The sequence below is a fragment of the Ambystoma mexicanum genome, chromosome 11, assembly GCF_040938575.1.
Source record: "Ambystoma mexicanum isolate Mex_15411 chromosome 11, UKY_AmexF1_1, whole genome shotgun sequence".
NCBI classification, from domain to species: Eukaryota; Metazoa; Chordata; class Amphibia; order Caudata; family Ambystomatidae; genus Ambystoma; species Ambystoma mexicanum.
In genome coordinates, this window is record NC_090934.1 from 563228772 (window position 1) to 563243744 (window position 14973).

The 14973-nt window shown below is 40.8% G+C and overlaps 1 protein-coding gene across 1 annotated transcript in view; it reads left to right on the top strand.

Moving 5' to 3' along the window:
* Nucleotides 1-7890, top strand: part of LOC138504744 (guanylyl cyclase-activating protein 2-like) — a 161768-nt gene extending 153878 nt beyond the window's left edge. The window contains exon 4 of the mRNA XM_069625264.1: nucleotides 7590-7890. Coding sequence (XP_069481365.1) covers nucleotides 7590-7717 — 128 coding nt within the window. The 3' untranslated portion in view covers nucleotides 7718-7890. The remainder of the gene's footprint in view (nucleotides 1-7589) is intronic.
* Nucleotides 7891-14973: the final 7083 nt, after the last annotated feature.

Genomic DNA, 14973 nt, shown 5'->3' on the forward strand with positions numbered 1-14973 from the left:
ATTCGTAAACCAAGATGATTGCAAATGTGTATAAATAAGCGTCCTTTCATAATGTGCTTGTAGTTTGTTTATCATTCTTCAGTCTAGTGAGAATGTGTCTCTCGTTATCGGCACTGTCAATCAAGGAGGGTTTCATCCACTTCATCCAACTACAAAATATTCTTCCTCTAAGGAAGCACCTAACAGACCCTCCTTTCTGCTGCTACAGAGCTGCTGCCTCTAATAAGTCGAGCTGTCCCTTTAAAGAAAAAAGGCCTCATCCTGAGTTTGATGCTAATTCATCACTAATTATGCTGAAATATCACCAAAATCGGTTACTGTTATCACCACTTGTTTTACCACAAGGTTACAATTGGTGGTAAGTCGGTGTTAGTCCCCATTTTAGAAGTCCATAGGACACCATGGGGTTTTTGGCAGAATTACACCATAAGACTTCCCTGATGACTGCATCAAAGGCAGACGAAATATCCAATGTTGTGGCATAAATGGGGCCTGTTTTGGCAGTTTGTGCCATCGCCAATACATGGGCCAACACCACAGCATTGAACGAGGTGCTCATATTTTTTCTGAATCTAATTTGATATCTCGAATAAATATAATTTTCAATAATGTGAGTTTCAAGATGTTTGAGTAACAGAATAGAAAATATCTTTGCAGCAGCATCCATTAGGGCAATCGGACGATAATTTATAGGATCATGGGGATTTCCTTCTTGTAAATCGGGATGATAATAGCACTACACCATGATGCAGGAATTTTCGTAGATCAAAGGATGTAATCAAATTTGGTAAAGAGTATGGCCGCCCAGAATTTAGGATCAGATTTTATGATACATTGTGGTTTACAATCGGGGCCGGCGGACTTTGATGTCTGCTATCGAGAATGAGAGGTTCGGTAAAGGTAGGTTAAATTTAGTTGAAATGTATTGTTTCCAAACATCTGTGGAAATACTAGAGCGTAAATTTATAAGGTCTGAAGTACAAGTGCCTCTTAGAATAGACGAAATGTTACGGATATCACGTTTACAAAGCAGTAAGAGAAGCCTCTGATTGTCTGCACAATGCCTTTGGTGTTTGATGACTTTTAAGTGATTCTTGTAATCTTGTTTAATAACATGTTTCCATCGATACTATTCATCTTGCGATATGCATGCCCTGGTTAGAGCTTTTAGGGCAGTGTTCTTTTGTCTTTTATGTTCAGCAAGCGCTGCACTAAAGGGATTCTTGTGCACCAGAGCATTGTTCTTAGTTGCCTGGACCAATTCATGAAAATGTAATTTAATTATAAATGAGTTCCATTCCTCCCTTTCTTGGGGAGGCAGCAAGTCGTTTATTGTTGTAAACACGCCATATGTCACAGTTGACTAAATAAGATGCCTACATAATTTGGGCGACCAGTAGACAGAATGCATTCTGTGATCTACAGATCTGGTTTAGACGCGAGAAGTAACAGCAGTGTGTTAACAGTAAGTGTAATAGGCTGATGATCGCTATACCAAGTAATTCCAAACTGAACCGGATTGACCAAATCCAGTAAGTTAGCTGAAATGAAAAAATAATCATACAAGATGAGGCAAGTCCTCTATTCAGGTGACCATGGGATTGAAATTAGCCAAATGTATTGGAGCCAGGCTTCCCCTCTGTGGAGTGAGTCCGAGCTAATACCTACCCCCACCTGATTGGAATTATGGGTCTGTGTTGTGTTTCAAGAAGCATTGAAATCCCCACCCAAGATGATATAATAATTGGAATTTCTGATAAGTACCTCTTCAAGTACAAGATCCAATGCATCAAAACAATTCTGAAGAGTGTCTTTTAATGGATTGTAATAGGTGCATATAATCATAAAGACCCAGGTAGGAGAACTCATCTGCTGGTATTCTATAGCCAAGATGATGTGCTATGCACAAAACACCTTGGCTTTAGCATTGGCCTTGTTATTTACTAATATAGCGAGTCCACCCGAAGGTCATCCCGCCAATCCGGCCTTTTCATGATACGAAAAGGTGGTAAAGCCATCTACACCAAGCGAGTAAGAGCACATGGTTTCCTAAATAAGATAAATTGCAGGGAGGTCATCATAAGGTAGAGATTCAAGCCATGATTTTAAATTCACATAACCACAACAATTCCAAGAGATAATATTAAGGAACTCAAGTCTATCCTTAGCCATTTTCGAAATTTCAGATATGGTAGCCAACAGTGGCCCCAACCATGCCAGGTTGGCCGCATTGGGTACTGGGGCATCTAGAAAGTCATTTGCCTCTTCTACTGAATTAAATATAGGAGGTATTAAGCCTTGAATCTTAAAGTCCTCCCTTTGGGACCAAATTAGAAGCAAAATATTCTGTGAGTAAGTAGCACAATTCATACGATGATTGTTTTCATTTGGCAAGCAAATCCACTCGATATCTTCGGAAATCAAGGTCCTCAATTGGGGGCTGTTCTTAAAGGTATTGAAGAGAAAAAAACGATTGATTCTTTGTTGCCCATTCTTGGTCCTATCACTTGTCCATCCCAATATGTTGGGCATCTCAATGGCAAAATCGTTTTCGTCAATCACCTCCTCCGAGGGCCCCCTGCAAGATGGCACACATAAAGGCATAGCGGAACCATCCTTCACTAAGTCTGGTAGAGGATTATGAAGAGGTGAAGCAGCTGGAGCATTCCCTCCAAGTATAGATTTATTGGAGTTCAATGGCTCCTTTACGATTTGAGTTAGAGGCAAAGAGCCATCTAATAAAGGAGCCTCATGGGCCGCTGGCATTACTGGCATTAGGGAGCCTGGTTTAGATAATATTGCAGCCCTAGACTGAATTTTATTAACAGAGCCAGTTCTTTTTATATGTGTAATAGGGTAAAACTGCATCAATTTACTTTAACTAGTCCTTGACATTCCAATATCAAGAGAAGATAGCAATGGATTATGCATTTCTACAGGATTAATGCTAGAAGTTAGCATACCCACGACCAGAGAAAGTAAGGCATGGTTTGTGTTATTGTTTTCTGAAGTTACAGGATTATTTTTTTTTTGGGATTTTTTTAATTTCCATTCAGCATCGTGTTTGCCCAGGTTTAGAAGTAATTTAGATTCGTCATTTAGTTGTTCCAAATCAATAATTGGATCATCGTTACAAGACATGGGCAATGTATTTGTTTCCAATTCTTTCTGTTCAGGTTTCAAGTCCGGCACATTTTTTTTTTTTTTTGTTTGGGGCATTTCTGCAAGATTATTGTTACCCTTTGATGTATTATTGCGCTTAAGCGCTCTTACATGAGCACGCCTAATCTTACGGGAATATAGTCACATGTCAGGTTTCGATACGGCCACTAGCGCAGAGGATTATATGCGGTATGGGTACTGAGGAATTCTGTTTGTCCATCTCTTCCATAGCCTCAATAAGCCGCGAAGGGCTATTTTGTTCTAAAGAGGAGTGTGGTAAGGAGTTAGAATTGGCAGCAAGATTAGTGCCGGTATCCATTAGAGATCCCTGAACCAAATTCCTTTCAGTAGTCAGGAATCTAAAGACATCATCTAATTTTAAAGAGTTAAGCTTTATGGCGTCAAGTAAAGGAACAACGCTAGCAGTTAGTTGTGTGTCCTCCTTAACGGGCCCCACCGATACCGCTTGAGCGTAGGTTCCTGCAGCAGTATTCAGAAGTGAGCCATTTTCTACAGTTTGAGTTGAAATGGAGTTGGCACTTGATAAAGGTGACGTTTGAGCTTTTGCTATTAGTGAATCTAAAGTGAGCATTTTCTCAGCTTGGAAATTCGCTTGTGTGAACATGTAACCCTCCAATTTACTAATCTTCCCAGCTAAGTCACCAATAATATGTTTGATATAATCCAAGTCCCCATTTGTTTTTTCATGGCCTTTATCCAAGAGATTCAATATCTGCGAAATCACTGGATAGTCAGAAGCATCCTCTTGGATAAATGGGTCATCAGTCTGAAAGTTACCTTCGTCAGCAAGATTATATTGTTCATAATTGGGTAAGGATGAAAATATGCACTCCAGTCCCTTATTACCAAAATCAATATTTTAAGGTGAAGTATGATGAACAGAAGTAGGAGAACTTGTAGAATGAAAATGTAATTTTACAGCATTAGGCTCTCATGAAGCCGGCTTTTTTGATAATTATTAACTTCTTGCATATTATGGAGATGAACGTCTTCCAACTCAGAAGGAAGCACGGACATGGGGGGAAAACGTCCCAAAGAAATACGACAGTGCTTACTCCATTCAGGTTGGACAGTGGGAGATAGAATCGAAACATCGGAAATATAAGTCCTATGTGAAATGCCGCTTTGATAGTGTGATTTGCCTTTGCTCAAGGCTGATGTAGCTGTTGAGCCAAGTGTGGAAGCCAAAGGTGTTTTATCACCAAATTGGGCCCGGACATTGAGATCTTTATCTCCCACTTGTGGTGGTTTCACTAATGACACTAACATCATACTGTCGTTAGGTTCTACAGCCAAGAATTGTAAGCTGTATGGAGCAGTTTCAGAATCCCTAACCCTTTCACCATGCAAAGTGTAATCAACTCGAGGGATATAGCTTAACTCTTCTTCATCCTTCTCATGTGATGCATGAAATTGGATGGGGACAGTCAAATTAAGACTAGAATTCAAACGCTTTTCACTCAAACATTTGCCACTGCGAAGGCTACCAACCATGTTGACAAGAATACTGAAAATCAATTGCAGCTATTTTGATGAAATTAATCGATCAGAAACTAATACTAGTTTGATCATAAAACCAGATTGTACATAATTCAGTCAGTGTTTACATTCACAGTGTAGCAAATGATATAATAGTGAATGATATATAGGTGTTTTAGTTAGCACAAAATAGTAAAAGGAAAGAAGAGGCAAAAAGAAAAAATGTATTGCAATTAAGTAAATACTCATAAGCCACACCAAGAACATCAACGGCACGGTGTGCAATTGTGAGAGTCACTCGACTGAAGCGTATTAGAAACCCAGTATAATGAGTGAAACACAGTGGAGTACAATTTCGTCACAATTTGATTGACACACAAGTATATGTCTCACGTCACTCCTGCTAAGTTCAGCATATAATGTCTGACATCATGTGAAAAGCAGTTTAGAATATAAAGAGTATATGTAGGTCCAGATTTAGAAGCCCCCCAACTACCCACTGCACCACCGAGCAGCCAAACAGTTAAACACTTCCTATGGCACTTCCGGATGCGCGCGCGAGATGCGCGGGCACCAGAGTATTTGAAGGGTTGACTGTGATGCGGTGGGCGTGATCAGGGAGGCGGAGCTGCAAAAGAAATAAGCAGATTTGAGCGCATAATTCAAAATAGGACGCACTACTAAACGTACCTGACACAATGACGAGCGCTAGCACCTAAAGTCCAATGAGTCCATTGAGGCATGCAAATTGGTATAGTCAGTATTTACTTGGCTGTTTCCATGAAGGTGGCGCTTCCTCTTGTCGACTGCTCCAACAAACGGCACGAAGCAAAGAGGAAAGCGGGTCCAGTAAAGCAGTTACAAAACCGCGTCCCACAGCGACATTCAGCCAAACAGTTAAACACTTCCTATGGCACTTCCGGATGCTCTATGACTGGATTCAAACTCTGGAAACTGCCAATTCCTATCAATCTGTAGCACTTTACCAACCGAAGTTTGCAAATTGAACTCTGTTTGCGCCTATTTGGCGAAATTCTCAGGCAAAAGGGCCAGAGACCATTTCACGAGGGCCCGATTGAATCTTCATTTAACAAGCGAGATCCAGGCTATAAGAAGCGGGTCAAAAGATAACCACTGCTGCTACTTCAAAATTCCCTCTGAAATTGAATCCCTAAACCTGGTGTGTACAGCTTTGAAAGATCTTCGTACAACACATTTTAGACCACTCTTTTCAGACTTTGCAATTTCGGATTCTTCAATTTGGTGGAACTTGTTAATGCAGGGCCATAGCATAAATAATATAATTGCACTTGTCCGATTCCTTGAAGATGTTGGTGTGGAGACAGGTCCTGTCCCAGGAATCTGATTTCCTAATTCTCGAATTGCTTTTAGGATTACTCTTTTCTTTTGCTTTTGTTTGTTTTTGCTTTTGTTATTTTTCTTCTGCTTTTGCAAAAAAATTGTTGATCAATTTTAATGCAATAAATAAAAAAATAAAACATATATGACATATATGACCATTACCTTGCATTCTGTATACATTCGTATTGCATAATCTAAAAATGAGAGCCGCTGGGTAAACATTTGCTCAAAGAATCCCTCGGGTGTCACATCATATGAACTGGCTAAGACTCTGGAATTGAGCCATGGATTCATGGAAATGTACCAGCAAGTTTTATACGTAGGCTGGTGATACTGGTCGTCTTTTGGTTGGAGCTTTTCAGAAGGGTCTAGGTCATTCCCAATGTTAACCTTTAAACAAGCATTGGCAATGCCAACAGTTTGGGCTTTTGCGTAGGCATGGCAAAGGCCCTCGCCAGGCACCTCTGTAGTGGTACTAACTGGCCATTGATGGTAGCAGGTGCAGAAAGGTGTGAGTACCTCGGCATCTGGCAAATACCTAATACTCATCCACAAGCCAAAACTGTTGGCTTTGCCAATGCTTATTTTTAACAGAACTTCAGTGAAGGACATGCCGAGTGTTTATAAATCGAGTGGCTGAAGGCAGACCTAGTAAGACATTAGCAGATTTACAACTCCAGTAAAGTCAATAACTCTCAGAAGACTGCTTTTAAAAAAAACTTGCAGGCACTTGTGCGCAAAGTGTGATAGTAAGGCTTGATTAAAGTGAGCTCAAAGAGTTTGCATGAAGACTGTTTTGGGCAGGGAGTGGCAAGAACTGTGGGGGATTATTATGGCCATGGGCAGTCACATATCCCAAACAACACCTACAGTTAGCGTGTCCCTCCTCATATGCCATTCCTCCCTCTATGTACTCTAATGCAATAGTTTCGGTTTATAGGTGTCGCAAGCGATACCTAGTAGCCCAAACAAAAAATCAGGCATAAGCATATTATCATTCCCATAAGTGCTATAATCTCCAACAGCTCATAAGGAGCTACTAAGGGCCTGATTCACAGAACGTTTTCCAATGGGACTGCACCACTATAAAATGCTTCTGTGGGTCAGGCCCTCGGTCTCCTCTCCTGTTTAACCACGGTTATTGGCGGCAGCACACCACTATCTGGAGGAGGAAAAATGGGCTCATACCAGAGAGCGAATGGGTGGATGTCTCATGCCAGACTAATGCATCAGCCATGCCAGAACGAGCAGTAGAAGGAAGGCTAGGCCTTTATTCATGAATCAGAATGTGTGGGGATGATAATCTACTTGCATTTAACATACGTAACACAATTGAATAAATGCAAAGAGAAAAACCAGCGACAAATATATAAAAGGGAGGATATAAAGTGAGTCTTGCTGTTACAGTATCAACCCCACTATCGTGCCATATGTTGCTACTATGATTTCGGTATTCCGAAAGTGATCGTTTCGTGCGGCTGCAAAATTGACTCATTGTTTCTGAATACAGGCTATATACATGTACACTTCCTGAAGTAACCACTTCTATTTGTCTTTTCATTCAGGGCAGCTTTCCCTGCATGAGTTCGTAAAGGGAGCACAGAAGGACAGCTGGGTTTTAAAGATGCTTCAACTGGACACCAACCCATGTGGATGGGTGATGGAGCAGAGGAGAAAGAGCGCCCTGTTTTAGAACTTATTTTAGGAAGTTTAAAGTTTGAAACCTGCATGTGTCTATAGTTTACGTTCAGAATTATCGGTTGCATTTTCAGAATTCTATCACTGTTTTTTAAAATGTACAATTGAATTGTTTTAGACTTGAAAGCTTGGATTGTGGAAATAAAGTATACCTTTTTTGTGAGCCTATTTTTTTTTAGCTTCTCTGAAATTCAAACCTCATATAGTTTTAATATTTTCAATTTTATTTTGGTATTCACATTTAAGGAATATGTATCTAAACCTAAAATCGACATTTCAATTCCAGATTACAAAGTTTGGACATCTAAATTCGAATTTTATTGCGTATACAGGTGATTTGTTTCCCAAGGCAGGGGATTTTGTGTGCAGATTTTCATCCACACTGGCGTAGTTTGGATAAAATAAACTTCTACAAGAAATTGAAGTACTCACAATAGATTTAGTGTAGATTTCTGCTGAACAAAAGTGTCATTAGAGACCTTTTTGAAGGGGGTTAATTTGACATTTTGTGCATATTACAATACTTTTTCCACCTGTATATTGAGGGCTCGCTCGACTCATGATGCTTTTTTCAAGAGTAACTACGAGTCACGCTTGGAAACAATAGTGACTCATGAATGTGAATGCTACACATACATCACTAAAGAGTTCATTACTTTGGTGTACATTACACACGGTTGCATGATATATGCATGTACCTTTACAGCAGCGACAGTGTGCATTCCCAGGGGAATTGAGGGGGTTGGGGGGGTGTGTGTGTGTGTGTGTGTGTGAGAGAGAGAGAGAGAGAGAGAGAGAGAGAGAGAGAGAGAGAGAGAGAGAGAGAGAGAGAGAGAGAGAGAGAGAGAGAGAGAGAGAGAGAGAGAGAGAGAGAGAGAGAGAGAGAGAGAGAGAGAGAGAGAGAGAGAGAGAGAATTGGCTAGAGGTACACGCCCCGAATAAAGTATTACCTTTCATTTCTTCAAAACCTTTGTAAACACCCTTACACTCCCCCTGGATGTCTAGGTTTACGTGTTGGAGGGGTGATGTAAGCAGGGATGTAAGGCAGACACATCATTTATTTGAGGCGAGAGAAAAACAAGTACATCAAGTACTGTTTACTGTCCGGGAACCTGCTTTTTGGATCGCGCTCCTGTCATCTGTTTCAGCGCTCTGCTTTGAACGTGGGACTTGCTCCTTGCTCTGTGTAGTGTTGCTGATTGTCCACAAGGAGGACGTCTTTTACAGCAACACCAGTCTGCCTGGAGGCCAGAAATAGAAAAAGGCGCCAAACACGCTGACTCCTCCTTCTGGAGTGCTCGCCTCGTTCTGACGCTATAAAAACATAGACTCCAGCGCACCCGCGCTGCGCACCAAGTACATCAAGTACTGTTTACTGTCCGGGAACCTGCTTTTTGGATCGCGCTCCTGTCATCTGTTTCAGCGCTCTGCTTTGAACGTGGGACTTGCTCCTTGCTCTGTGTAGTGTTGCTGATTGTCCACAAGGAGGACGTCTTTTACAGCAACACCAGTCTGCCTGGAGGCCAGAAATAGAAAAAGGTGACTGAATTGAGCTCGTTGTACGAGCTGTGCACGTTGTGCACAACTCATAACTTATACCGCAATTGTACTTCATATTAGCTCCGTGTTGAAACATGTCCCAACTTTGATTTTTTTTTTTCTCTCTTTTCTTTTCCTTCTACTGTTTCTGTTAAAGGCGCCAAACATGCTGACTCCTCCTTCTGGAGTGCTCGCCTCGTTCTGACGCTATAAAAACATAGACTCCAGCGCACCCGCGCTGCGCACCAAGTACATCAAGTACTGTTTACTGTCCGGGAACCTGCTTTTTGGATCGCGCTCCTGTCATCTGTTTCAGCGCTCTGCTTTGAACGTGGGACTTGCTCCTTGCTATGTGTAGTGTTGCTGATTGTCCACAAGGAGGACGTCTTTTACAGCAACACCAGTCTGCCTGGAGGCCAGAAATAGAAAAAGGTGACTGAATTGAGCTCGTTGTACGAGCTGTGCACGTTGTGCACAACTCATAACTTATATCGCAATTGTACTTCATATTAGCTCCGTGTTGAAACATGTCCCAACTTTGATTTTTTTTTTTCTCTCTTTTCTTTTCCTTCTACTGTTTCTGTTAAAGGCGCCAAACACGCTGACTCCTCCTTCTGGAGTGCTCGCCTCGGTCTGACGCTATAAAAACATAGACTCCAGCGCACCCGCGCTGCGCACCAAGTACATCAAGTACTGCTTACTGTTCACGGTGCATGGCGTGGGGCATGGAGTGAGCAAAGCAATTGTTTGTTTCAACTGGAAGCAGTACGGCAACGGTACTTAAGTGTAACTGTCCTAATTTTTCCTATGTTGTGCATATTTTGAGAGCATTGTTCTATAACAGCTATAATATAATTTGCTTGACAAGTGGCTGGGTGGGAGGTGTCCGTAGAAAATTGAGCATTTTAGACTTTGCTTGGTGAAGTGTCGGCGGTACTATATTAACGTATACGATCATTGTTGTGTTAGAGTTGCAGCATGGTTAAAAAGTTGAGAAATGGGAAAAGGTGCCTAAACGGGTCGCCCGCCACCTTAAGCGAGGGAAATGTTTCAGATGAAGAAGTTGTTCATGAAATGTTCAATCAGACAAAAAAAAAGGGTAAATGTGTCAATAAAAGTGCTAGCGAATTTGTTGATCCCATAGTAGTCTCGAGGAAAATAGAATCTGCAATTAATCTGAGTAATATGAAGACTGTATCAGAAAACAACAAACTAGATACCCTAGCCCAAACCCACAGTGAGGCAAACGTGGAACTTACTTATCCTTTGAACCCTATAACCAATGTACCAATCACTGATAGCTCACTGTTGGGGGCGTTGGCTGAGGGATGCAGTACATCGATAATAGACATCTCATTGGTTGCACCAGTGGTTCTTGCTGAACTTCATAGTAGAACTCGTCTATCAAATGGCCCATCGACACCAGCAGCGTGCTCACGTGGACTTAGAGAACAAGTCCACTTTCATGCTGCAATCGCAGACAATTTGAATCAGCTAGCAGAAACAAGGTTGAACGATATTGGTTGGGTATCAAAAGGGAAAATACAAAATGCGAGATCACCTACGAATGAGTTGAAGGGAACCCTAACAGACATAACTTACTCACACTCTCCGGTCATTGGCCCTGACATATTTATCCCTAAATTGACCTCAGATGAATCTCGTCAACCAAATTCCTCACTTCCTCTATTTCCTCTGGAAGACACATTAGTGGATCTTAATCAACAAGAACTACAGAATTTTCCAGTTCTGGCAAGAATTCTGAACTTGCTGGACAAAGGTCATGAATTTACACATGGAGCAATTGGTGCCCTGACTCCAGCCATTTCAGAAATCAACGCCAAACTGAGCAGAATAGAGGGATTTCTGATGGCGCAAGAAAAATGCCATTCTTTTTGGGCTGATCAAGTGCTTAAGGAAAAAACAAAACAAGACAATATGCTGGTGGAACCCAAGCCAGAGGCAAAAGTGGGGAGGGTGACTTTGTTAAAGTCCCAATCCACGCAAACGATCTCTTGGGATGAAACTGACATTACTGATATTGACATAAGGGCGAATGCCATGGAACGGAGCACGAGACAGCTGCCCCCATATGCTGAAATAGCCAAATTACAACATGAAAGGATATTAGTACTAGAAAAGATTCTGCTGGCTGCAAATCTAGTGCCAACTGAATTTATGGGGGAGAAAATCGCTGTCCATGATGAAATTAAATCACCTACATCAAAAATCACTCCGGATAGTCCTACACCCCTTACAGATTTTATTGACCTCAATGAATGCTGTAATATAGAGCAAAATGTGTCTATTGAAGCCCTGGTAGATAATGGTAATGAAAAAACCTCTACCTTTTTCATGTCTCGCAAAGCCAAAAAGCTTCATGCGAGAGCTATGAAAAGGAAGACTCACGCTGGCATACAAAATGTTAATTCACAGACAGAACTCATCATAACAAATACCAAAAATAAAAAGAATAATTAAAAAAATAATATTTTGCCCTTGACAGGCAACATATATAAAAAAATTTCCGATATAAAAACAGAGGTTGAAACTGTCATTGATCTAACTCAATTAAATACAGAAAGCCAGGTGCTATTGGGGATGAAAAAAAACAAAGAAAAGGAGGATATATCCGTAGTGTTACAGAAATCTCCAGACAAGAAACTAGCTCAGGGGAGTGGCGTACCAGATGTACAACTCAAAGAGATTGAGGCATTATCAACTCCGCTTCTTATTCAGACGCAGCTACAACGGTTCTTCGAAAAAATGGATAAGAAAATAACATCATTATCCCAATTTTCTCAAGGCTCGGGGCATAACATTGATGGTAGTGATCTTATTACTAAGACTCGGTGCGTCAGTGAGCAATGTGAAGTAAGTAACGTGGATAAAGATAATGTCCCCTATCAGGTTCCTGGGGATGTTAATTTACAGGCTACTCCCAGCGTTTCAGAGGCATATGTAAAAGCACACCTGCTTAGTGATAGTAAAACCATAGAAAAACGGGGAGAGGGGAGAATCTCAAATGATAAAGAAATATCCCAAGTAATGAAATTGGTAATGGGGTGGATGGTAGATCCGACAAAGGTCGATAAACCCAACCTAAACCGTGCTTCTCTAATGAAAGTGTTTCACCAAATTCCTGCATTACGAAATTTAGTATCGAACGACATTGATTGGGTTAGACTCCCTTACGTGCCTAATAGCAGGATGCTTTGCAAATTTCAATCTGTAATAATTGCCTCCCTGATATGGAAACATGAAAAAGATCTCTTAACACTGGGCTATGGTTTGTCTTTGTACTCCTCGATGGAAGATGCTACTTGCTTTGTTGAACACCAACCGGCACTAACTCAAAGTGAATTTAGCCCGGATGTACGTGATAATCAGTTGGCTAGTCTGCATGAAAAGATCAGACTTCAATCTGAATCAGTGGCACAAATTGCGACAAGCCTTGCGCGGCTAGAGCCGCTAATGAAAACCCTAACAGGGGGGTCGCAAGACAAAGTGAATCTATAAGATAATGTATTAGTAATAAATTCCTGGAATTGCTGTGGATTTAGAAACTTAGTTGCATGGTTCCAAAATTGCCACCAGGGGGATTTACCCGCGATAATAATAGCCCAAGAAACAATGGCTCTACATGATATCTACTTAGAAGGCTATATGGCTTATAACTCACATGCTGTGAGAGGCCAACTTGGACGTCCTTCTGGCGGCCAGGCGATATTCATAAAACACGCATATTGCGTTGAAACCTGTCAAGTTTTTACATCCACAGATATCCTAGCTATTAAATTGTCATCAAGTACGCAAACATTTTCAGATATTCTTCTTATTGCACTTTATTGGAATCCTATTTTAATGTCTGTTGATAACATAATTGAAAAATTGAATCATGTGATGTCTGATGCTGTAGCAGTCACTACTAATATGCAAATCATTATAGGTGGTGATTTCAATTCTAATCTTTGTGTAAGGAGTGTGTCCACTGAGAGCACAATTAATCAATATGCGATATCATCATATGAAAGGGGGCAATTGTGGACAACTTACTTCGAACTATGGGACATGCAAGTCATGCCATTTATGGATCAAGATCCATTATATACTTGGGCCCGTGGCACAAAGATTTCGACTATTGATTATATTGTAATCTCAGGGGCCTTAGCAAACACATCATCAATGTGTAACATCATACCTACCCACCTAAGTGATCACTGCATTTTGGAGTGTAGGCTGGATTGTAATCTTCCAGTATACAATTCTGTACCTGCATTGTCATTATTGGAATTAGATCGTAAAGCCATCTCTATTAGATGGAATTCAGGTTTATATAGGCACTTAAACTATCTGGTAAATAGGGACATAGTTAAAACGAACACTCGAATGATGTCCAAAAAAGAATTGAACTCATGCGAAAAGAAGAACGAACTCATGATACACAGTCACATGGAATCATTAGCAGCCCGAAGAAAAAACGAAAAACATATAAACTCTGCGAGTGCTTACAATGTAGCAATCGCTGCAAGGAAAAAACAGAAAAACTTTGATTTACGTAAACTATCTGAAAACTATAAATCCATAAAGTCCTATGCCAATGAAAAAAAGGCAATCTTGATCAGTTACAAAAACGATCTTAAACAACTTAAGATTAATAAATATATCAAATCAAATCAGAAAATGATCCAAGACTTGATTAAGAAAAATTCAAGGGACGTGTGGAGGGCATTAAAAGATCCATTGTTGAAGGGTACCTCGTTGTTATGTTCAGCGGTGAGTGGAGAGGTCTGGATTGAACTATATCGGAAGAAATATGCCATGCCCCTAAAATTCAGCAAAATTCAATGTCCAGACTTCATGATAGATCTCCCCGGCCTCTGCCCTTGGAGCATAGGTGATATCGAACAGGTAATAAGGAAGCTGAAATCTTCCAAAGCTGCTGGTCCGGATGGGATCCCTCCCTGCGTTATAAAAGATGACCCGAGGCTTTGGTCAGAAATTATATTATGGCGATTGGAATGCGTATTCCAAACTAAAACTGTACCAGAATCATGGCTATCGGCAATTGTGATACCCGTACATAAAAAAGGAGTGTTGAATGATCCCAACAATTTTAGGCCGATAGCACTCATAGATGTCACAGCGAAGATCTTTGCGGCCTTAATTCTGAAGGATTTAAATGCATTCATTGAAAAACATAAGATCCTGTCTCGATGCCAAACAGGTTTCCGGAAGGGAATGGGCACTCACCTCAATGCTATCATGATGACGCATTTACTGAAGCTCTCTAGGCAGAAAAATCAAGGCCCGATCTATATGGCTCTGCTGGATATATCTGGGGCATTTGACTCTGTAATAAGAGAAATACTGTGGCAAAAAATGGGAGAGTTACACATACCATCTGAACTTATAGCTATGATAGCACTTTTATATACTAATACCTCTTATAGGATAAAGATCGACAATACCAGTCTACTAACTCCTCCGATTGCCACACACATAGGAGTGAAACAAGGATGCAACCTTGCTGCCACGCTCTTTAACTTATATCTTACTGAGATTGATAATATATGGGCCACTTGTAATTCATTTGCGGTTAAACTGGGCGATTTACGTCTTGAATGGCTGGCTTTTGCGGATGATCTGATTTTGTTCGATATAACCCCTTTTGGTCTCCACAATAAACTGGAATCTCTAGTCAAATTCTGT